We start from the raw sequence: 24078 nt of genomic DNA, 5'->3' as shown, positions 1-24078 counted from the left end.
TTCATGCGTGAGATGGCAGACGCCTGGCAGATGACCATCAAGCTGAAGATGGGCTTGTTCTCGGAGACCGAGTCCGAGGCCGATCCTTTAGCGGCTTCAGAAGAGAGTCAACCACTGCCTCGTCCACCCAACGTCACTCCGCATTCACTCTGGATCGAGGTCTGGATTATTGCTTACTACTACTCTTACGATTTTATGCAGAATATAGTATGCACACTGTATGTAAATAAAACTGACTTTACACAGTGCTTTTCACATTGTTGTTAAAGTCCCCCTAGTGGTGAAAATCCAGCTTTTAATGTTGTTTATGTGTCTATGTGGTGTTTTTAATCTGCTTTAAGACAATCCATGTGTAAATTCATAAGTCGACAGCATTGCTGAGTATTTCCTCCTTAAAACTGCAGTGAACCAAAGACAGTCTCAAAAACACACTTTGAAATCGCTGGTGTTTTCAAGAAAAAAACTTTTAAATTTGTAATTTTAGGGATCAAAGATAAGTTTTAAGGGATAAAATTGACTATTAAAGTGTTTTTTCTACATTAATCAACATCACCCCCATTCTAAAATTTAAAAGGCATCGATATTTTATTAACACCAAATTTATACACTGAGAAATTAATATTATTATAATTTGTTTTAAGTTGCATTATTATATTTTTTCTCTACTCACTATTATAATGTACTGTGTGTGTGTGTGTGTGTTTAGTTTCTAGTGCAGAGATTTGAGATCGCGAAGTACTGCAGTGCAGATCAGGTGGAGATCTTCACGGTTCTCCTGCAGAAAGCCCTGTCCATCAGCGTCGGGGGACCCAAGAGCTGCCTGAACCGACACGTCGCCGCTATAGGACCCCGGTTCAGGTGAAACACACGTTTTACAGCATTTACACTATTAACTACACCAGTCAACATTTGAAGTGGATCAAAAAAAGTTCATCAAAATTGTCCTAAGACAAGAACAGGTATTGTTCAAAATTCATATATTACTTTGATGAAAGGTTTTGATCCACTTCAAATGTTGACGACTATATTTTTTGTAACTAGCTTATATCTGTATGTGCACATATAAATCATAAATGTTCAAATTACCATCATATAAAGCTACTGTACGCACACACACTGAGCGCATTCATCCCAGCACACAGCATTGGTAATTATACGTCATAAAAGCCGACCAATCAGGTTAACACATCCCTGTGCCTTTAGGTTTGGTATCTTTAGTTAAAAATGTTGTTAAAATGCCAGTGTGAACGCTAAGGAGACCAGGACAAAAACATTTGTTGTTGTTTTTGTACATATAAACACACATGGTATTGTTGTATATAACCTGTGAGTGTTGTAATTGTGCGATTAGGCTCCTGACTCTCGGTCTCACTCTTCTGCATGCTGATGTCGTGACCAATGCCACCATCCGTAATGTCCTGAGAGAGAAGATCTACTCTACAGCCTTTGATTACTTCAGGTATTATGAACACCCACACCGGCAGGGGAAATGTGTAGTGTCTCTTGCAGCGAACTGAATGTGTGTGTGTCTGTGTGTGTGTGTGTGTGTGTGTGTGTGTGTGTGTGTGTGTGTGTGTGTGTGTGTTTCAGTGTGGCTCCACGGTTCCCCACTCAGCCGGAGAAGCGCCTGCGTGAAGACATCAGCATCATGATCAAGTTCTACGCGTGTTTGCTGTCGGATAAGAAATACCTCACAGCCATTCAGCTCGTCCCACCAGGTAAACGAACATCATCGAAGTTCATATGAGCGATCTTCAGCTCAAATCCTCCAGACAGGTGTGATGTTACATGTGTATTTCATTTCAATTCACATTTATTTGTATAGCGCTTTACACAATACACATCATTTCAAAGCAGCTTTACAGAAACGCATGAGTCCACATTACAATTTAGAGTGATGTGTTATCAGAGGAAACTGTCTAAGTTATGTATTTCAGAAATGTACATATACTAAATCACACAGTTAGCTAAAAATATATTCATTTAAACAATGTAATAATTTAAGTCAGAAACAATGAGCTCATGCTTTTCACGTTGTTGTTAATATATTTGAACTCTATAGCCAAAGGAGAACTGGCCTCTAAAACAAAAGTGTTTTTTCTCCATTAATCAACATCACCTCCATTGTAATATTTAAAAGGCATCTATCTTTTATAAGTCAAGTCACTTTTATTTATATAGTGCTTTTTACAATACAGATTGTATCAAAGCAGCTTCACAGTGATAACATGAAAATAATACAACAAAGTTTGTTTCTAGAAGAAAATTGTGTCATCGTCCACCTTAAGTAAGGCAGATCGATAATATTATTGAATATTAAATGTCCCCATATGGGTGGGTGTGTGTGGGAGGCATTCCTGACGCTGTTTTGACTCCTTTACACATTTTATAATCTCTGCACGAGTTCTCAGCTGGTCAAAATCCCATCATATGTAGCTACGCACATACAGTTTTATCATGAAATTTTATAAAAGCCGACCAATCAGGTTGTGAACTTATGCCTGTACCTTTAGGTTCTGTGTTAAAATGCCAATGTGAACGCTAAGCAGACCAGGACAAACTTTTTTTTTTTGGTCCGGACCAAATGAACCAAGCAAACTGAACTACAACTGTGAACACCCCCTAAATAAGACTATTATACATGCAGTGTTTAGGAGCTCATGTTAATTGAGCGACTACATGGAATATTTGTATATTTACAAACTTATTTGTCACATGACGGGATCATTTAATAAAATGATGGGAACTGAGATAAAAAGGTGATTAAAAATGATGAATGAAAAATTACAGGACCCATAATATACACTTTTCATATACATTTTAACCTATCAAAAAAAAAACGAAAAGTCAATGGACATGTTATTTGTACCCATAAACCTTAGGTGCGTCCCAAATCGTGTACTTGTGCACTATTCTACGCCATTTTGTAGTATAAATAGTGCGCGTAGTCCGTTCACATTGAAAATTCTACAAAGAAAAAGTTCACTTTAAAGGGACACTTCACCCATTTGCATTAAGCTTTGCATTGTTAGAAACCCAGTCATACTATTGAATGGTCGTGCAACACTCTCTCATTTTCCCCTGAGACGGGAGAAATCTGTTATTTACCTCTTACACTTCCTCCTACAATGACGCAAAAATCGTCATTTTGCGTCATTGTAGGAGGAAGTGTTAGAGGGGGGGATTTCTGTTAAGACTACAGACACTAGTTTCTCATCTTTCCCAGGGTGGGGCGCGCTCACGCTACAGACCTATTACAGATCAGTGGGTGGGACTTTACTCTCTGAAACTGAAAGCAATATCCTCCATCTTGTTTGAAGCTAAGCTAACAGGCGCTGTGGAGACAGATGTAAAGTTATGACAATAGCGGAGGAGAGTGCTCAATATGATATAGAAGAAGAGGATTTCGGAAGTCTGATGCTTGAATCAGGTGTTTGTGGCTACCTTTACAAACCGCATTATAGCGAAGAGCAGCCGAGGCAGAAGACCTGCCTGCCGCGGACGAGGAGCCCGGACTGGCTCGAGTTAGGGCGGACTGGTGGCGCCGGTGATCTCACAATGCAGCTACGAACCGCTACGAACACAGAGATAGAGTCCGTCTGCGGCAAAGAATTTCAACGATGACAATTTCTCCTGGACGAAATCTCTGAATCAGACGAGGACACGGACGTTTGTGTTGAGAACTATCCTAGTTTCGCACCGCATATGTTCTGACTGAACATCCAGGTACCATGCAATAATTCACCTTTTCGAAAGAAATACAAACGAGGAGTAATGCACTATATGAGTTCGCCAACTAACTAGACATTTTGTGTGAATGTGAAATGAATTTCAAGCTCTGGTAGTAGCTAGCCTTGTAGACGGAAGAGTGATTTCTCTTATAGGCAGATATGCGCTTTCTGGATTAGTGGGAGTGGCTTGCGGAGCTGTGCAATGTGGTGCATTGTGGGAGTTGTTGTCTTTCATACAAATGCGTCCTGAAGTTATTTTTTGTCTTTCCTCGGTCACGAATGCACCAAATTCAAAAATTATTTTACATTTCGACTACATATATGACCCACTTTAAATAAAAAACAATGTTCAAATGGGTGAAATGACCCTTTAAGGACCCGGATGATGCACTTATTCAACCGAAGAAACGAAGTGTGTAACATTGGACACTTCATGCACTCGGCTGCCGCAGCTTTAATTTCATAGCAGAGGGGGAGGAGCTGTCAGACTCTGATGTTGAAAGACAAAATAAACATATAAAGTTAATGCACTACATGGTTGAGTGCATAGTGTATAAGTGCATAGTGCATCATTAGGGACACAGCTCTTGTGTGCTCAGACCCTCAGGACGTGTCTGTGAACAGTCTGTCTGTGATGGCGGTGACCGACTCGAGGAGCAGTCTGGACGCGGCTGTGGGATCCAGACAACAGGCCAATCAGGGCTGGATCAACACTTACCCACTGTCCAGCGGAGTCTCCACACTCTCCAAGAAATCAGGTACACACACACACACACACACACACATGTCTGGTTCACTATCTTTGTGGGGACTCTCCATAGACGTAATGGTTTTTATACCGTACAAACTGTATATTCTATCCCCTTACACTGCCCCTGCCCCTAAACCTGCCCATCACACACACACACACACACACACACTGCCCCTGCCCCTAAACCTGCCCATCACAGGAGACATTCTGCATTTTTACTTTCTCAAAACAACTCATCCTGTGTGATTTATAAGCCTTTTGAAAAGTGGGGACCGCTGGCTGGTCCCCACAATGTAGGTGATCTCAGGTTTTACTATTCTTATGGGGACATTTGGTCCCCACAATGTAATATAAACAAGGGCACACACACACACACACACACACACACACACACACACACACACACACACACACACACACACACACACTCACTCAGGGCTGGATCAACACTTACCCACTGTCCAGCGGAGTCTCCACACTCTCCAAGAAATCAGGTACACACACACACACACACACACACACACTCAGGGCTGGATCAACACTTACCCACTGTCCAGCGGAGTCTCCACACTCTCCAAGAAATCAGGTACACACACACACACACACACACACACACACACACACGTGCGCGCACACACACACTCACTCTATCTCTCTCACGCTCTAGTATCCTTAATCTCTCTGACCTCACACCACATAAAATGCTCTACCATTCAAATGTTTGGACACATCTGCTCACTCTTTAATCTGTTGTCCACATGTCAGAATAATAATATTGATGGAGTGATGTAGTAATCAAAATGAAATATGAAAAAAACCATGAGATACAAATGAAAATTCGGTTCCAGTTCTGTTCGCTCTGGAGTTTCATCAACCAACTTCACCAGGTCACATGTGTGTTGCACACTTGTCGCTGTTCCTTCACTATCCATTTTTTTAAATAAATTCATACACATAAATTGGGCCTGTTTGTTTACAAAACTCATTTCTAGCATGTACCTTTAGATCAAAAGGAGTTTAATGATCAGTGCACATTCTACGATTTTGACTTTTCCCAGACGAAAGATGGCCAATCATGGTGATCTCTGTGCTCGTGGCTCCTAAACGTCGTACAGAGAGAGAGGTTCAAAGACCGTCTTGCGACCAAAGATAGCCTGCGATCATTTTCTGACACTTTCATAAATTTTGCCTGATCATCAGTGTGTTTGCTGCTACGACCTACGTCAAACTATGAGCCAATAAAAATGCAACATGAAAACGATTACCTTGAGCTCCATTTGTAAAATTGTCATGCTTCTTCATCATATGACCTACTTGAGCTCCATTTGTAAAATTGTCATGCTTCTTCATCATATGACCTACTTGGATATTAAATTATTTTGTAGGTCTGTCAAAGAAGACGAACCGAGGAACGCAGCTGCACAAATACTTCATGAAGCGCAGGACGCTCCTGCTGGCCCTGCTGGTGAGATTACAGTGATGTAATGAATATGTGTCTCTTTACTACAGATATCATGACCTCTAGTAGTATGTTTTTTAATTAGTATAAGATTAAACCAGTGATATTTCTGGTTGTTAGGCCAGCGAGGTGGAGCGTCTGACCACCTGGTACAATCCTCTGGGCAGCCAGGAGCTCCAGATCTCAGCAGAGCAGTCTGTGGAGACCAGCATCGCCAACTGGAGGTCCAAATACATCAGCCTGACTGAGAAACAGTGGAAGGACAACGTTAACCTAGCGTGGAGCATCGCGCCGTATCTCGCCCTGCAGCTGCCGGCCAGGTGAGAGAGCGCATGCACGACGTTTGCATCTTATTTTATGCATTTGGTGATGGATTTTATATTTAATGTATTTGGTGATGGATTTTATATTTTATGCATTTTATATTTTATGCATTTGGTGATGAATTTTATATTTTATGCATTTGGTGACTCGCATTGGGTTCAAGCTCTACCTGCATCTGATCATGCATTCCCTGAAAATCTAACCCATGGTTTTGGCAAAGCTCCAGGAATGATTAAAGTGCTCTAATAATATGAAATGATTCTGAAACTGATATTTTCCAGGTTCAAGAACACCGAAGCCATTTTCTCAGAAGTGACCCGCTTGGTTCGGCTGGATCCGGGAGCGGTCAGTGACGTTCCTGAGGCTGTGAAGGTGAACATCCAGAACCCAACAGAAACACATGATCAAATGAACGAGTAATAGACTGTAGTCGGGTAGACATTTAATTTAATTTAATTTGACGTGATGTTCAGAACTACAGTTTCTTCAATATGTTGTATTGTCTAGGATCTTATTTACACAGCCTGTGTTTCCTGGAGTTTTTGTCCTCTTTCTGAAATATATATTAAGATGAACTAATTAAGGTAAAAAAAAAGTTGCAGGTAGGGGTGTGCAATATTGACAAAAATCATATCTCAAAATAAACACTGAATATTGATATTTTGAAATGCTTAAAAAAATGAAAGATGCTTTAAATGTGAAATTAAAACCACCAGTAGGTGGCAGCAGGTCACTGTTAATGAGTGAGTCATTGAGATTCAACCAATTCATTTAAATGGCTGATTCACTCAGGAACGAAGCATTTGACTCTCGTAATGAGTGAGTCATTGAATCATTTTATCAACTGATTTTTACTTTCACTGCGTGTGTTGCTCAGAGATGCTAAATAGAGCAAAAACAGGCAATATTGTGTCTAAAAGTCACTTTATATTAACTTCTTGTTTACTGTTGTATAAAAATTTAAAATCACATTTGTAATCATGCTGATATTTGGAGAAAAAACGGCACTCTTCGTGTGATATTGATTAACTATATTAAATGATTAGGGTTAGGGTGCTTAGTAAATGTTTATAATGTGTTAATCAAAACATAACGTATTAAACATACTGGAGACATGCATCGATGTAAATATAAAAGTCAGAGGTATTTTTGCCTCCTTATCTTGAATATTGAGGGAATTCTAAATGCATTTTAATAGAGTGAATCATGCAGTGAAAGCGTGCACACTACTCTAACCTACTAGACTACATCATGTGTGTGTATGTATGCTAGGTGTGTTTATGTAAAGTAAAGGACTTCCTTGATAATGTCAGATCACATATATCTTTAAATCAACAATCATGATATTATCTCACACCCCTAGTTGCTGGACCTAAACTAAACACTTTTCTCTTATGCATTCATATAAATTTTAACCTAAACTCTTGCTAATGGAAAAAATAAAAGTTAATGGACGTGTTATTAGTTCAGTACTCATAAACATTGTGCTCCCTCAAAAATACTGACAGTTTGATTTATTGGATCTTGTGTAACCGAACGTGTGTGTGTGTGTGTGTGTGTGTGTGTGTGTGTGTGTGTGTGTGTGTGTGTGTGTGTGTGTGTGTGTGTGTGTGTGTGTGTGTGTGTGTGTGTGTGTGTGTGTGTGTGTGTGTGTGTGTGTGTGTGTGTGTGTGTGTGTGTGTGTGTGTGTGTGTGTGTGTGTGTGTGTGTGTGTGTGTGTGTGTGTGTGTGTGTGTGTGTGTGTGTGTGTGTGTGTGTGTGTGTGTGTGTGTGTGTGTGTGTCCCGCTGCAGTTCTTGGTGACGTGGCACACGATTGATGCTGATTCTCCGGAGTTGAGTCACATCTTGTGTTGGGCTCCGGCTGATCCTCCCACAGGCCTGTCGTATTTCTCCAGCATGTATCCGCCACATCCACTGACCGCACAGTACGCCGTCAAAGTCCTGCGCTCCTTCCCTCCTGTACGCCATCATCAGCATCATCATCACACTCTCATTTCTTTATAACGCTTTATCTTGCATCATTTTGAGTGTCTTTATTAATGTATATTTTACTCTCGTTCAACAGGATGCGATTCTCTTTTACATCCCACAAATTGTTCAGGCTCTCCGTTATGACAAGGTATAGTATTACACACTACATGAAAGATAATATCCTAAAAAGCATGATAGGGGCACTTTAAATTACTTTTCATATAATATGGACAAATAATGGAAAATTTATTTGCATGTGCTAAGTTAGATTTGTTAAGGTATAAATCAAGTTGCAATCATCATTGTAATATTTTGCACAAGTATAAATATATTGTATATGCAGGCCATATATTACATTCCCCATTTTCTCTCCCTGACTTGTTGATTGCTCTGGTAAAATACCGTGTGTGTGTGTGTGTGTGTGTGTGTGTGTGTGTGTGTGTGTGTAGATGGGGTACGTGAGAGAATACATCCTGTGGGCGGCACAGAAGTCTCAGCTTCTGGCACATCAGTTCATCTGGAACATGAAGACCAACATCTACACCGACGAGGAGGGACACCAGAAGGACCGTAAGTGCTCCTCCCCAACATCAGTCGATGTGTAGAGCTCTTCAGTGACGGTTATTCTGTGTGTGTTCTTCAGTGATGGTTATTCTGTGTGTGTTCTCTAGCGGACATCGGGGAGCTTCTGGAGCATTTGGTCGAAGAGATCATCGGGTCTCTCTCGGGTCCAGCTAAAGATTTCTACCAGCGCGAGTTTGACTTCTTCAACAAGATCACCAATGTCTCCGCCATTATAAAGTAACAGAAACCTGCCGTTAGCTTCTGTTTGTGCTCCGGTCATTTTGATTCTTTTTCCTAAAATGCTAGTTAATGTTTTCACATTGGAATACAACTTGCTGACTTTGCTCACACAGGGTAGAACAACTTTCCAAAAAAAATGTTGGATAATTTTCATGCTTTTTTGGGATGTTTTCCCCCCACCTTGTTAAACTTGTGTTGTTCCGGGTCAAATATGACTGGCCTACAGAAAATTGCTTGCATGGCAAGTTTATTTATTTAGCACATTTCATACACTGGTAATTCAAAGTGCTTTACACAGAAAGGAATTAAAATAATCAAAAAATAAAAGAAAGGAAGATTAAAACAGTTATAAAAGGAATTAAAAGAGTGAAAAGATGATGCATAGATAAACTTCTCATCTGGCAAAATAAGTCTCTCATTATGCTATATTATCACCAAATTTAGGATTCAATCTTTTCATCAACTTGTGTTCTTTCAGTTACCATAGGTTATATATTTCTTTTTGTAATTGAATGATCGTAGGCCTCAATGATCTGAGCTGAGCTCCTCGGTTGTTTTGAGGAGAATACGCTTGAGTGAACTTCATCTCACTTAAAAACTGAGGAGCATCAGCTCAGATCATTGAGGCTTACGATCAATCAGTTACAAAAATAAGTATATATAACCTGTGGTAACTGAAAGAACACAAGTGGATGAAAAGATTGAATCCAACATTTGGTCATAATATAGTTTAATGAGAGACTTATAAGCAATTCTCTGTTGGTCAGTCATTTTTGAACAGGAACACCAAATTAGCTTCATTTTCAAGGGTTAAATAGGACTTTAAGATGAATTCTATAGGTTTTTATAAGAGTTGTGTGGGATTTATGTATTTTTATTTGGTAATTGTTGCTTGTGTTGGTTTGTTGAGACTTTTGAAAGCATGTCTAACATCACTGAACGCCTGCACCTCCTGTTTTAGTCTTGAGATGGCGCTAATTGTCCATTCTTATCTCATGCTTGAAGCTGAGATCTTCTCTGTTTCTCTGCTCATGTTTCAGGCCCATTCCTAAAGGAGACGAGCGGAAGAGAGCGTGTCTGCGAGCTCTGTCTGACATCAAAGTCCAGCCAGGTTTCAATCTCTCTTCATTATCAGATCACTGTGTTATTGGCTGATATTACAACCACTTTTAGTTACAAAACGGTTAATTTGATGTTTCTCAGGCTGTTATCTGCCCAGTAACCCTGAGGCCATAGTCCTAGACATTGACTACAAATCTGGAACGCCAATGCAAAGGTACAAGCATCACCTAAAGTGCCCCTATTATGCTGTTTTGTTTTGGCGTCTCCTACAGTAGATTCACATGCATCCAAGGTCAAACAACACTTTTATTTCCTCATAATCTCCACTGCAGCATCAGCTCTTTTCTCTCAGTGTCTGAAACGCTTCGATCAAGGATTCAGTCTCTCTAAGCTCCGCCTCTCTGAGAGCTGCTCTGCTGTGATTGGTCAGAATCCAAACGCTCATTATCATATCTGAATCTCAGCTCTTGATCACAGTGATACGAACAGTAACGATGGCGTGGGTTTTACCGTATCAAACTCAGAGTCTTCTCGACATGAACAACACGAACCAAACTCTTAAAATCTCAGATAAACTACAGTGTTTGAGGGCGGAGCTAAGAGACGCTGTTCAGCCAATCAAGACCAGAGACTGGCATTATGCAAATTAGTTACAAACCTATGCAGATTCAGCAGGAAGTGAGACTGAATTACTGACGACTCGTTTCAGTTCAGAAGCTTTTATATTCAGAAACAGCTTTATTACATACTACATGAAAGGTCAAATCTGAAAAAGCTTAATAGAGGCACTTGAACACTGTCACACAGCATCTATAAAAGCATCATGTGTGTTTGATGGGGTTTAGATGCTCAGTAAAGTCACGTGTCTGTGTTTTCCCTCTCAGTGCTGCCAAAGCGCCGTATCTGGCCAAGTTCAAGGTGAAGCGCTGTGGAGTGAGTGAACTCGAGAAAGAGGGTATGCAAACCATTAGGGCACAAACATAATTTTTTTAATTCCTGAAGCAAACAGCCGTATCACATCATTGTTAGCAATTATGCAGCCTTCGAATGTGAATGATTTAATTGTCTGTGCTGTATTATAATAATATTATTAAATAATAATTTTAGAAATTTAAGATGAAAGTCTGAGGGATAATTGTGCCTTTCAATCATGCCAGCACATGAAGTATGATGACACACTCCTCTTACACACACGTGTGTGTTTGTAGGTTTATTGTGTCGCTCGGACTCGCTGGATGAAGCTCAAAGTGGAGAAGACGCACAGAAGATCTGCTGGCAGGCGGCCATCTTTAAAGTAGGAGACGACTGCAGACAGGTATCAGAGTTTCGTACATCTCATGTGCTTTGTTTTTTACCGTCCTTTATGTACTTTATTAGTTTACATTTCTGCCATGAAATCTGATTGGATGAGCCAACAACTCAAAGCATAGTAAAATAGCTGATATATACAGTATTCACACCTGTGATGCACATCATCATCATTTTACACTAACAGGGGAAGTAACTATAATAGTTTGTGAAATTATCGATTCTGTTCATTGAACATTGGCTTCTTTTAAAAAAAAAAAAAAATCTGTTGCAATTCACATTTAATACCCATTAAAACCACACTTAAAAAAAAAAAAAAAAAAACATGAACTATTATTTAGATTGCTTTATTGGCATGACTGTGTTACAGTGTTGCCAAAGTACAAATGATAAATAGAACAGAATAGAAATATGTATATAATATAAATCAACAGATTTAAACTGTAAATTTTTAAAAACATTAACAAATGGATTGTATTTAAATATGCATTGTAAATCACATTTGACAGATGTAGTATATTTAAGTGGAAAAAGTTTGGTTTAGTTTTTCAGGTTTTTTTTCTCTTTTTCCTTTTCTAATTTCCTCTGCAGGACATGTTGGCTTTGCAGATCATCGGCCTGTTCAAGAACATTTTCCAGCTGGTGGGACTCGACCTGTTTGTTTTTCCGTATAGGGTGGTAGCGACGGCACCAGGGGTGAGTTGTGTGATTTTTATTTATTTATTTATTTATTTATTTTATTTTTTATTTTTTTATTATTAAAAACAAAATTTGATTTTTTTAATTAATTTTTTTAAATAAAACATTTTATTTATTTTAGTTTTAATTAAAACAAATATTTTACTTTTTTATTTGTATTTTTTTTATTTAACTCTTTAACTTTTTTTATTTATTTAGTTTTAATATTTAGTTTTAAAATTTAAATTAATAAATTATTTTTATAAAAATAATGAGTTTTGCCGGCTAGCATCACACCAGTCATTTTTTCCCACACAATCTGTCATCCGTGGTGATTGTGTAACTCAGTGGTTCTCAACTCCAGTCCTCGGGACCCGCTGCTCTGCACATTTTGTATGTCTCCCTTATTTAACACACCTGAATCAGATCATCAGCTCGTTAAGAGAGACTCCATGAACTGAACTGAATGTGTCAGATAAGAGAGACATACAAAATGTGCAGAGCAACGGGTCCCGAGGACTGGAGTTGAGAACCACTGGTGTAACTGACCATTTTTATATGGCTAAACTTACACAACTAATAAAAAAAGACATCCGAACAGTCTGTTTATTGATTGTAAATCTCATGATCATTACCTGAAGGGACAAACACACACATCTCACTCCCTGTATTGCATATTAATCCCTTTATTATGATCGTTTGCTTGTTTGCTGCTCCTGATCTGAGTTGCAAATTGTGCAGAGAAATGAGCTTCGCCAAAGGTCGATCCGCAAGCTCTTGTTTCGAGTTGGCTAGTGTGACACTTATGTAGAGCTTATGATTTTCACATTGAAGACGTTCTCTTGTGGCTGTGTGTTTCTGGTGTAACAGTGTGGCGTTATCGAGTGCATCCCAGACTGTAAGTCCAGAGATCAGCTGGGACGACAGACGGATTTTGGGATGTACGATTATTTCCGTAACCAGTACGGAGACGAATCCACTCTGGCCTTCCAGAAGGTGAGAATAGCCTCATATCTCTTGTTCCTGAACTCTGTTTCTCACTCAGGAGTCCGGCGTCCACTAGAGGGCATCAGCAAACTTCCACATGAGGAGTTAATATCATACAAACACTGTAATTGAGCTAGAACAACTAAAATATTTCCTATTTTAATTTATTTATATATATTTTTTCTATTTATTTTTCATGTATATTATTATTTTATTTGTTTGTTTGTTTGTTTTGGAAATCCAGGATTCCCACAGTCTTGGAAAACCTGGAAAATATGGGGAAGCCTAATTTTAAAAGTGTTTTCTAGACTTCTAGGATTAAGTCATAAAAAACAAACTTTAAAATAGGCTGAAATTAAAAGTTAACTAAATTAAAAAAACAATGTATTTCCAAATTTCTTATTTATTTATTTATTTGTTTGTTTATTTATAATTCACAGTCTTGGAAAACCCTAATAATATATTAGGAAGCCTAAAGTGTGTTTTAGGTTTTACTATATTTTATCAGGTACAGTAGAAATTAAAGGTTGTATCAGCGATTTCAGGCCCAAACATAAATTATCACATTCATCTAATCTTTCCTAACGATCCGCTAGCTGCCCGCCCATAAGCATAGGCAGCCGTGCACGAGCGCAAAACCTCAACACCCGCCCCTGTCGGGTGTTTTTGTGTGCAGATCTCAGAGCCTAGGCTTCCAACAGAGACGCGGTTTTTTGACGACCTGCTTATGAGGCGGGCAGCTAGCGGATCGTTAGGAAAGATTAGTGATGATCACATTAGAATGAATGTGATCATTTATGTTTGGGCCTGAAATCGCTGATACAACCTTTAAGTAAAAATTCTTATATCCTTAATGATTATCCAGTAAATCAACAATGACTGTATAATTCATGTAGATTAATTGGTTTAAAAGAGTCAGAACCTTAAAAAACAGCTATCAAAAGTTTTGGAATTCTGAAACTTTATTTTTAATTAAATTTCTTTTTTTAATTAGGAGTGCCCATAGCTTAAAACAATTTATTAAAACAAAACTTAGGGATAGACGGCCTTCAAATATGGTTGTACATTTACATTTATGCATTTTACCCAGTTGCTTTTATCCAAAGCAAAACACACACTCTCCCTCTCTCTGTCTCTCTGTCTCTCTCTCTCTCTCTCTCTCTCTCTCTCTCTCTCTCTCTCTCTCTCTCTCTCTCTCTCTCTCTCTCTCTCTCTCTCTCTCTCTCTGTCTCCCTGTCTCCCTCTCTCTCTCTCTGTCTCCCTCTCTCTGTCTCCCTCTCTCTGTCTCCCTCTCTCCCTCTCTCCCTCTCTCTCTCTCTCTCTCTCTCTCTCTGTCTCTCTCTGTCTCTCTCTCTCTCTCTCTCTCTCTCTCTCTCTCTCTCTCTCTGCAGGCGAGGTATAACTTCATCAGGAGTATGGCTGCGTACAGTCTTCTGCTGTTCCTGCTCCAGATCAAGGACAGACACAACGGGAACATCATGCTGGACAGACACGGACACCTCATCCACATCGGTGAGACCTCAAACCATCATAACGCTCTGTTCTGGGTCTATCATGAGTGTTTCTAATGTGTGTGTGCTCCTCAGATTTCGGCTTCATGTTTGAGAGTTCTCCGGGTGGGAATCTGGGCTGGGAGCCGGACATCAAACTGACGGATGAGATGGTGATGATCATGGGCGGGAAGATGGAGGCCACGCCCTTTAAGTGGTTCATGGAGATGTGTGTGCGCGGATACCTGGCCGTCAGGTGAGATGTGTGTGTGAACCTGTGTGAGTGTGTCTAATATAAATGGATGGAGTGGATTTCCTGAACGCATTTCTCCTGTAGGCCGTACATGGATGCTGTGGTTGCCTTGGTAACGCTGATGTTGGACACCGGGTTGCCCTGTTTCCGCGGTCAGACCATCAAACTGCTCAAGTGAGTCGAGGGACCGATGTTTTCAGACACGTCTGCATGTCCATAAACATCAAGCACTGGAAGAAACATGTTTTAATGCAATCGGTTATTATGCATTATAAAAGATTATACAGATTTGAAGTGAATCTTGTGTTGTAGGCAGCGTTTTAACCCTGGAGTGAGTGAGAAGGAAGCAGCGGCGTTCATCATCAAAGTCATCCAGAACTGCTTCCTGAGCAGCAGGTCAGTGTGTGTGTGTCTGTGTCTGATTCACTATGAGTGCACAGATGTAAAACAACACAATCTGTGCTCATCATATCATATATGGACATTAAACATGATGCTCAAAGGGAACCTGTAATGCCTTTTTTTGATTTGACCTTTCCTTTAGTGTGTAATATCAGCTGTTTGTGCAGGTAAACACATTCTGCCAAAGCTAGTGAATCTCCAACAGAAAACACTTTCCTGATATTCCTCGTTTGTCGTCCTGCCATTATTTCTGTGACTTAGCCATGTCACCATGACACACATTTACATAAACCCCGTCTACTCATTATGGGTAAGTGATTCGCTATGCCGATACAACGCTGTTTTTTCACTGCGAAGGCCTTCCAATAGTGACACCATAAAGAGACAGGAACTACACCAGTGTAGAAAACAGGAGCATCAGCAATGAACCGAATGAGGAAAAATTTGTTTTTAACTTAAAATCATGTAAATGAGGCCACTTTAAATGAGCACTTTAAAGAGGCCATTATTATTATTATTATTATTATTATTATTATTATTATTTCCTTTCTTAAAGTCTTCATGTTGTTTTCAGGCTCTACTAGAACAGGTTTCATGCATTATTTCCTCATATTCTCCATTGTTGCGGCTCCTCTCTTCCCAGTCTGTCAGTAACGCTCTGTTTACTTCCTGTCTCTATGAAGCCCCTCCTTCTGAAAAGCACACTGTGCTCTGATTGGTCGGCTGGATCAGTGTGTTGTGATTGGTCGAGCGCTTCGAGTTTGTTTTGGGAAATGTCCCACCCCTAATTACCATAACCGCCAGTTTAAAGCAGCACTCAGTAGCTTTGGGATTTCTTTGCTGTATTCTCACTTTTTGCTCGCAGGTTTCTCTCTAGAGCTCCCCCCACAGCTTCGGAATAGATATTTGACAACACTGTTGTAAAAACTCGTTGGTGATTCTCAGACACCAGAGGCTAGTAGATCAACGACATCAAAGCAGATGGGACATTCTTTAAAACGTCTTCTTCATTCGAGTTCGGACAGCGTGAGGGAGTGCAATAATGACAGCATTTTAGCATATTTCTTTTGGCCGTAAAGCAATTGTTTACATCGCGAGACCTGATATCACGCGAGACTTCCTGACGCGGCGGCCGGCGGCCCGCCGGCTCAAAGTTGCAAGTGCGTATTTTCCGCTCACGGGCACCAGGGGGGTGCAAAACGACCACCATTCAACCCGAAATAAGTAATATAACCATTCCAATGACTCCGAAGCTGTTCAGTTAAGGTAAAAAAAGTTACTTAGTTCACCTTTAACACACTACTAACTAACTCAACCAGGCCCCGCCCCTTTATTCTGCGCATTAATTATTATAATGAGGAATATTGTGATGTGTTCGTTCCTGGAAGAAACTCAAGACTACAATAGAGGCGTTTCAGGAGTTCAGAAACACTGACACTGATATAGAGATGAACTCAAACAGCAACATTACACACTAAAGAGAGATGAATATGTAAAAGTCCTCTTTAATAAATAATGCATGAATTACATGATATGTGTTTTCATTTGTTCCAGGAGCAAAACGTATGACATGATCCAGTACTATCAGAACCAGATCCCGTACTGAAGGCCAGAGAAGTGTGTGTGTGTGTGTGTGTGTGTGTGTGTGTCTCACTGATGCTATATCACACTGCTGTCACTGGTGTGTTTGTGCACTTCATACGCCTGAGATGAGTTTGCATGGATTGATACACACTTATATCAGCACTTATGAGACTTTTCTTCACACGATGAACTTTCTGCTGCATGATGATTTCAATTATACTTGATTTTAAAGTCAATTTTGTGCCATTTTTAGTTTTATTTGATGTGATTTTGTTTATGGCCTTTAATAGTTTCCACATAAATCATGTCGTTATTAAACAGCAGATGTTTTTACAGATGTGGACAGTCTGAACTACAGACAAATGTAAAATTTTAGAGGTTTTTAGATTTGCACATTATATTGATTGATTATATTTATAGTTGAATGTTTGCCATCCTGTGAATCTGTATTTCTTTGCAGCTCTGAATTTGTGTATTAATATTTCTGATTTTAGGGTCACATGACCTGATCAATCACTGCTTGTTTTGCAGTATGTGACTGTTTATTGATCAGTCGATTGTGCAGTAAGTGACTAATCTTTGTACGCTCGTTTGTACGGTCGCATTAATTCTCTCCTCTCTTTATATTCGCATTCCTTTTGGATTATTTATTGTCTGTGATATTTAATAAATGTCTACAGTAATTGCTTGTACGCATTTGTAAAGCTTCTTTACTGTGCATGTGATAATCCCAGATGTCAAATGAAGCGGAGCAAGTGTTTTTATTTATTTAGTGTACAAAATGCTTCAAATGTACAGTCAATATCTGTGTTTTCAAGGGGTTGTTCACTGACAGTGATTTGAAGTTACCAAAAGTCGTTCATTTACTGTAATGATGTGAGATTACCAATGAAAACACCTTCTAGAAACCAATAAAACTGCAACATTGTCAATGTTTGTTAAATGTCAGATGCTTTTACAGTGTACATGCCTTTTAGCTCTACATTTGATCAGTCCATTCATTCACTGGGAGCTCTGATTTTGCAGAAATAAGTCACAAAAAGATATAACTAAACTGAGGCCAGAAATGTACATTTCTAAATATATACAGTGTGTCAAGATAAAAAAGGACTTATTACTTTACTTATGCAGTAAATAAAAAAAATAGAAAGGTAATTTAGAAATGAACATTAATCAAAAACTAATGCTTTAAAATATATTAATTCATGATACCTTTTAAAGGGGTCATATAATGCCATTTTTGTACAAGCTAATATGATTCTTTAGGGTCTAAATTAAAGGAGAACTCCGGTCAATTTTAACATTGAGCTCATTTTTTTGTACATTTGGAGTGCTGTCAATACAGAGAACAACGACAAAAATCGGTGTTGCCTACACCGTGTTATCCTCTTTTTAAAATTTGCACCCTGTTGACTTCAATGGGGCAAGTACTAAACCTGCTTTTAGCCTCTTAACATCCTTGATGTGTCATTACAAGTGCACAGCCATGTGAGTGATTCCTTCTGAGTGAACACGAGTGAGTCTGACTGCAGTAGATGTGAAAGAAATGTATAAAAATGATGTTATTTAAGCCAGCGCAAATACCTTTGTTTACATCCTGTTTTTCGGTTGAAGTCCAAAGTAGTCGATTGCCGAGTTCACGCGCGTGATCATAGGTATTAAACCTATGCGTGTGAACTCTGCAATCGACTACTTTGGACTTCAACCGAAAAACAGGATGTAAACAAAGGTATTTGCGCTGGCTTAAATACCATCATTTTTATACATTTCTTTCACATCTACTGCAGTCAGACTCACTCGTGTTCACTCAGAAGGAATCACTCACATTTTATGTGCACTTGTAATGACACATCAAGGATGTTAAGAGGCTAAAAGCAGGTTTAGTACTTGCCCCATTGAAGTCAACAGGGTGCAAATGTTAAAAATAGAATAACTCGGTGTAGGCAACACCGATTTTTGTCGTTGTTCTCTGTACTGACAGCACTCCAAATGTACAAAAAAATGAGCTCAATGTTAAAATTGACCGGAGTTCTCCTTTAAAAGTTTGTAATACACTTTAATTAAAAATTCTCATTAGTATTGTAAGAAAACACTCATTTTACCCGGTCAAAAACAGCTCTGTTTTCAGCACGCCGTTTGAGTGCATGTGTCTTTAAATGATAATGAGCTTTGCGCACCCCGCCCCTCTGTTCTGTGCGTACACCGTAACACAATAACCATAACGCGTTGTTCATTATAAACTATGAATTATATTGAGAACATCGTATATAGAAAAGATGCCGTAATGTACCCTGAGTGTAAACCTTAGCCGCATTTATCGTGAAGCGTGCTAGCGATTTGCAAAGATTAATATAAATGTTAATATAAAGGTTAATAAAACGTTACACTCACTTCTTCTTCTGGAGGTGCAGCAGGAACACGAATAGTTGGTACTGATCCTTTTTTCAGGAGCAGCTTCTTAGCAAATCCAGCTTTACTGACCCTCGTTTGTAAAGCAGTCTGGTGTGTGAAATGATTCGCGTAAACATGAAAGCATTGACGTTGATCGTGGGGAATATTCCCTTCAAAAACAAACTCAGCCACTGCGTCTTCAGCGGTTCGGATTTAGGAACATCAAAATGATGCTGTGTTCGTTATTACACCCAAGAACAGAACACCACAATCGCTTAGACGCCATTCTGCTCATAGACAGCGCTCCAGCGTATCAACAATGACCGCGACTATGATTGACAGCTCGCTCACGAGCGAGGGCGGGTCTGTGTTGAATCGCTGCTGTCAATCAACAATCGTGGGAGGGGCGTCCGACCATGTGACGTCACACGGTCGAACAGCTTGATTAGAGACGGGAAAACATATAAGAAGATTTAAAAAAAAAAAACACTGGATGGATTTTTATCATTTTATGATGGTTGTGTACAGGCACTGCCAACACACATTTCAGTACAATCAACTTGTAAAAGTGCATGTACCATTATATGACCCCTTTAAAGTTTAATACGTGTTACATGAACAACTGGTAATGTACACATCCTTGTTGTAAAGCATAAGAATCACAAAATATTAATCCACACCCAAAATCCTAAACTTTTGCCTCGCCACTTTTGAAGTTTTGGTTTCGCCCTTGTAGGGAATCAAACCCTGATGTTACTAGAACCATGAGCTCCAGGAACACACTTGGCCTCATTCATGAAACTTTCGTAAATATATGAGGAAATTCGAAGTAATCTGCGTGTAAAAAAAAGACCTGCTAAACAAATGCCAGTTGCTCTTCTGAAAATGGCCAGATGGTGGCGCTTTGGAGGCGCAGCGTTTTTCACCCTCTCGTTGCTATGATTATAACGATATATGCCAAACAGTAATCCGTTATTTATAATCGATCTGATTTTGCAGATAGTTTGTTTTAACAATTACTGAATATAAAGATGCAATATTATAATATCCTCAATATTAACTTCTCCTTTGTTGTTCAGGCGTTGTACATGGTGGATGATTGGTTGGTGTGGTATTTGTCCCGCCCATCCTTCACTGTGATTGGACAGCTGGGAAAAAAGTGACTGAGCGCTGCGTTTTACCCAAAGTTGAACAGTTTTCAGTTTTCATAGACTAATAATAATAATAATAAAAACTCGACATGCACCCATCCAAACTTATCTTCCCAGCACTAGTAGTCCCTTTCAGAGCTCGAGTTGCAGCTAAAAAGTTTTTGATAGGGAGCAGGTGAAAATTTATTTTGAACATTTCGAAAATACCAAGACTTTCATTAATCCGGAAATGTACGTTAGAACAGCTTTATGAACGATTTACACAACAATTCGTTCTGCTCGTGTTTCACTCACCTCTTTGCTGATTTTTCTCCTGCTCGAAGCCTTATAGCGGACGGCGGCCTCCTGATCAGCATTCCTGACTCGACGCCGTCATCTGCTGATTCGCCGTTTCCCTGTGGCCATCCGGCGAATGGTATCCTTTATAAAGAGCAATTTCTAAAGTGCAAATTTCTCTAAAAGAGCACACGGCATTGTTGCAAATGCCGCGCTCGAACTGCGTGACATGCAGAGCCCCTCTGCATGCCTCAGGCGAGCATGGTGAGTGCGTTTCATGCCTGGGCAGTAGCCACGCTGAAGCTGCACTCACTCAGGGCGGCTGTTCTCACTGCGAGAACATGCTGCTCTCCTCTCACAGCCTTCAAGGATCTGCGCAGCGCCACTGACCTGGCCCTGCACGCCACGAAGACCACCGCCCAGGCCATTGGAAGAAGCATGGCCAGCCTGGTAGTACTAGAGCGCCACCTGTGACTCAATCTCACGGAGATAAAGGATGCAGACAAGACTATCTTCCTGGACTCCCCTATATCTACCACTGGTCTCTTCGGTCCCACGGTGAAGGGCTTTGCTGAGTGTTTAACTGAAGCACAGAAGTCTTGCGATACTTCTTGCCCAAATGCTCTAGTTCGGCTTTGCGCTTACCGTACCCGCAACACCAGGGCCCCCGGCCTAAAGTTGTGCTGGACCCTGAGCCTCAGAAGCCTTCCTAGTCCAAGGACGGAAGGAAGAGAAAGGGGTTAAGTCTCGCTGTGGCCGTACCACCCCCTAGAGATGCGCGGTTGGCGGTTACAGCCGCGGACTCCGCGGATAAACCGCGGATCGGGCGGATGATGTGACGAAAAATAATATTTTTATTAAATTCGGGCGGGTGGCGGGCGGTTGAACTAATCAAATGAAAAATATATGTATACATGCAATCAGCAGATGGCAGGCGGGTGCGGTTTTGAAAATTGGTCAAAAACTTTGGTGCGGATGGATGGCGGACGGATGATGAGTTTTGTGATGCGGGTGCGGATGAAATAATAGCCCATCCGCGCATCTCTACCACCCCCAAAGAGAGCTCATGTGCTTCCCCCAGCCCCCTCTTTAGTTCAGGCGGCTGGAAATGTTCCAATTGCAACCTACGGGCCTGTTTCAGTTCACACACCCTTGCAAACAAACGCTGTTTCAACAGCGACAAAAATAAAGCACAAACATTTTCAGAAAAAGAGGTTTCAGGTCCCCGATGCACGGCGGCCCGCCCCTAAACTTCATTCAGCCCCTAGTCACTCGGGCCAAGGCCTGGGAAGCCATCCCCGATGTGTCAAAATGAGTACTGAACACAGTAAAACGAGGTTACTTGCTCCAATTCGCTCGCAGACCTTAGCTTGGCACCGAAGTGTCAAGTTCCCCTGTCACAAGGAAGTCAGGCTTTTACAGCCGTTACTTCCTCGTCCCGAAAAAAGATGGCGGCCTCAGGCCTATTCTAGATCTCAGACACCTGAACAAGGCCCTCATGAAACGGCCATTCAGGATGCTAACAACCAAACAAATCCTTGCGTAGATTCGTCCAGGTGACTGGTTTTTGTCAGTGGATCTGAAAGATGCTTACTTTCACATCCAGATAGCCCCCCATCACAGGCCATTCTTGAAATTCGCCTTTGAGGGGCGGGCTTATCAGTACACAGTCCTACCAATCGGACTGTCACTGGCACCTCGTACGTTTACGAAATGCATTGACGCAGCTCTCTCCCCCCTGAGATAGCGGGGAATGCGTATTCTGAACTACCTCGATGATTGGCTCATTCTGGCCCAATCGGAGGCCGAGTTACAAACCCACAGATCCTGGCTCCTCAGCCATCTAGAATGCCTTTGACTCAGGATCAACTTCTCCAAGAGTGTACTGTCCCCCAGCCAGCGTATAACCTTCCTGGGAACAGTTATCGACTCGGTTCAGATGAGAGCTTGGCTCATGCCAGACCGCACTCTCTCCATTCAACAGCTAGCTGCTTCGTTCAAAGCGGGCTCTTACCTGCCCCTCAGAACGTTTCAAAGGGCACTGGGCCTTAAGGCCTTCGCATTGTCAGTACTCCAATTAGGCCTACTGCATATGTGTCCCCTTCAGTGCTGGCTGAATCCCCGATTCCCGGCTCATCCGTGGCGGTTCGGCCACCTACGCATCAGGATAAACCACAGCTGTATCAAAGCCCTGGGCCCTTGGAAAGACACCAGCTGGTACCAGTCTGGTGTAAGCATGGTTCAAATGACGTGGGAGCCAGTGGGAGCTGAGCTCCCATAGAGAGAGGGTGAGCTCCCATGAAAGCAGTAAAATCATGCACCTGTGGGGGTCTCTAAAAATCATCAGCACCATTATTTTAAATTACAAATAAAGCACTTTTTCCTTCAGACTACTGCAGCGTGACTTAAAAGATAGGACAAGATGCCAAACACATGGATCTCGTGGGATCTCGGATCGTCATCACACTACATCCTTATGCTTCGTTTTCTGCCAGGACTTTTACTGACTTTTCTCAACTCACAGAAGTGATGTCAACGTCCGATCTAGCAGTAGCATAACCCATCAGGCAAGTGTTATTTTAACATAGGCGTAATTTGCGGGTGGGACATGTCCCCACCACTTTTTGCTAAGGTCGATATTGTCCCCACCACTTTTGAAACATCTCGCGGCACGAATGTACCAATACAAATAAATAAAACATCTTCAGTTAACTAGCAGAGCATTCATTTAGTTCGTTTGTTAAATAAGAGGCGATCTAGCACTGAAATGTGTTGTTTTTTAAATCAAGTGATCAAAGTGCTCGTTGCCACTGTGAATATACTGTGTTCTCTTGAGGCTCGCGCACAGTCTTCACTCGGACGCGCGCTTCAATCCTTTGTGGAGACTCTCTATTCGTTCCAGGGAAATTACAAAACAAAATGCACACAAACGTGTCCTTGCATGATATACAACCACTGATAAACATAATTGGTTTTGATGAGAAAAAAAAAACCTATACTGTATGAGTGCGGATAAGAACCCAGAACCTCTGACACGCTTGGCAAAAGTTCTGCTACTGGACCACTTAAATCTATTTATTTATTCACGTGAAAATTCTCACCACTAACAACATATATTAGACCTCATTAAACGACAAATTAAACCAAATGTACTATTTAAATTGAATTGTGTTAGCAATGCTTTTTTATTAAACATTATTTATTTACATTAGTAAGCTACACTGCGTCTGCTCATAGGCTACTTTTTTTTCTTTTTGTGATTTTGATGGACACCTCCAACCTAGGTTGGGGGGATCTGTAAGAGGGCAGGCCAACCTCCGGCCTCTGGTCGAGCTCCAAGAAGTGGGACCTACATATCAACTGCCTCGAAATGTCTTTCTACCCCTGAAAACCTTCCTCCCGAACCTGGCGGGACACCACATCTTGGTCCGGACGGTATCCAATATGGCAGTGGT

At 40.7% G+C, this 24078-nt stretch overlaps 1 protein-coding gene across 2 annotated transcripts in view; it reads left to right on the top strand.

The window, feature by feature from the left end:
- pi4kab (phosphatidylinositol 4-kinase, catalytic, alpha b) overlaps window positions 1–17754 on the top strand; it is a 59979-nt gene extending 42225 nt beyond the window's left edge. Inside the window, exons 33-55 of one of the 2 annotated variants that reach the window (XR_014028951.1) lie at window positions 1–159; window positions 707–858; window positions 1352–1459; window positions 1591–1718; window positions 4331–4489; window positions 5868–5947; window positions 6062–6261; window positions 6547–6637; window positions 8058–8225; window positions 8332–8385; window positions 8687–8807; window positions 8909–9038; window positions 10082–10152; window positions 10245–10317; window positions 10988–11058; window positions 11312–11418; window positions 12003–12107; window positions 12960–13085; window positions 14468–14588; window positions 14663–14822; window positions 14904–14993; window positions 15115–15215; window positions 16776–17735. Coding sequence is in view for 1 of the 2 variants with exons in the window: in XM_081349127.1 (XP_081205253.1) it covers window positions 1–159; window positions 707–858; window positions 1352–1459; window positions 1591–1718; window positions 4331–4489; window positions 5868–5947; window positions 6062–6261; window positions 6547–6637; window positions 8058–8225; window positions 8332–8385; window positions 8687–8807; window positions 8909–9038; window positions 10082–10152; window positions 10245–10317; window positions 10988–11058; window positions 11312–11418; window positions 12003–12107; window positions 12960–13085; window positions 14468–14588; window positions 14663–14822; window positions 14904–14993; window positions 15132–15215; window positions 16776–16827 (2610 nt within the window). In the remaining variant the exon portion in view is untranslated. Of the gene's footprint in view, window positions 160–706; window positions 859–1351; window positions 1460–1590; window positions 1719–4330; window positions 4490–5867; window positions 5948–6061; window positions 6262–6546; window positions 6638–8057; window positions 8226–8331; window positions 8386–8686; window positions 8808–8908; window positions 9039–10081; window positions 10153–10244; window positions 10318–10987; window positions 11059–11311; window positions 11419–12002; window positions 12108–12959; window positions 13086–14467; window positions 14589–14662; window positions 14823–14903; window positions 14994–15114; window positions 15216–16775 lie in introns of both variants that reach the window. The other variant, XM_081349127.1, reaches the window with a different exon arrangement.
- The last annotated feature ends 6324 nt before the right edge of the window (window positions 17755–24078 follow it).

Source organism: Scardinius erythrophthalmus (assembly GCF_964197995.2).
Source record: "Scardinius erythrophthalmus genome assembly, chromosome: 20".
Classification (NCBI taxonomy): Eukaryota; Metazoa; Chordata; class Actinopteri; order Cypriniformes; family Leuciscidae; genus Scardinius; species Scardinius erythrophthalmus.
The sequence above is the reverse complement of the archived record's forward strand: the minus strand, read 5'-3'. Positions and strand labels throughout refer to the sequence as shown.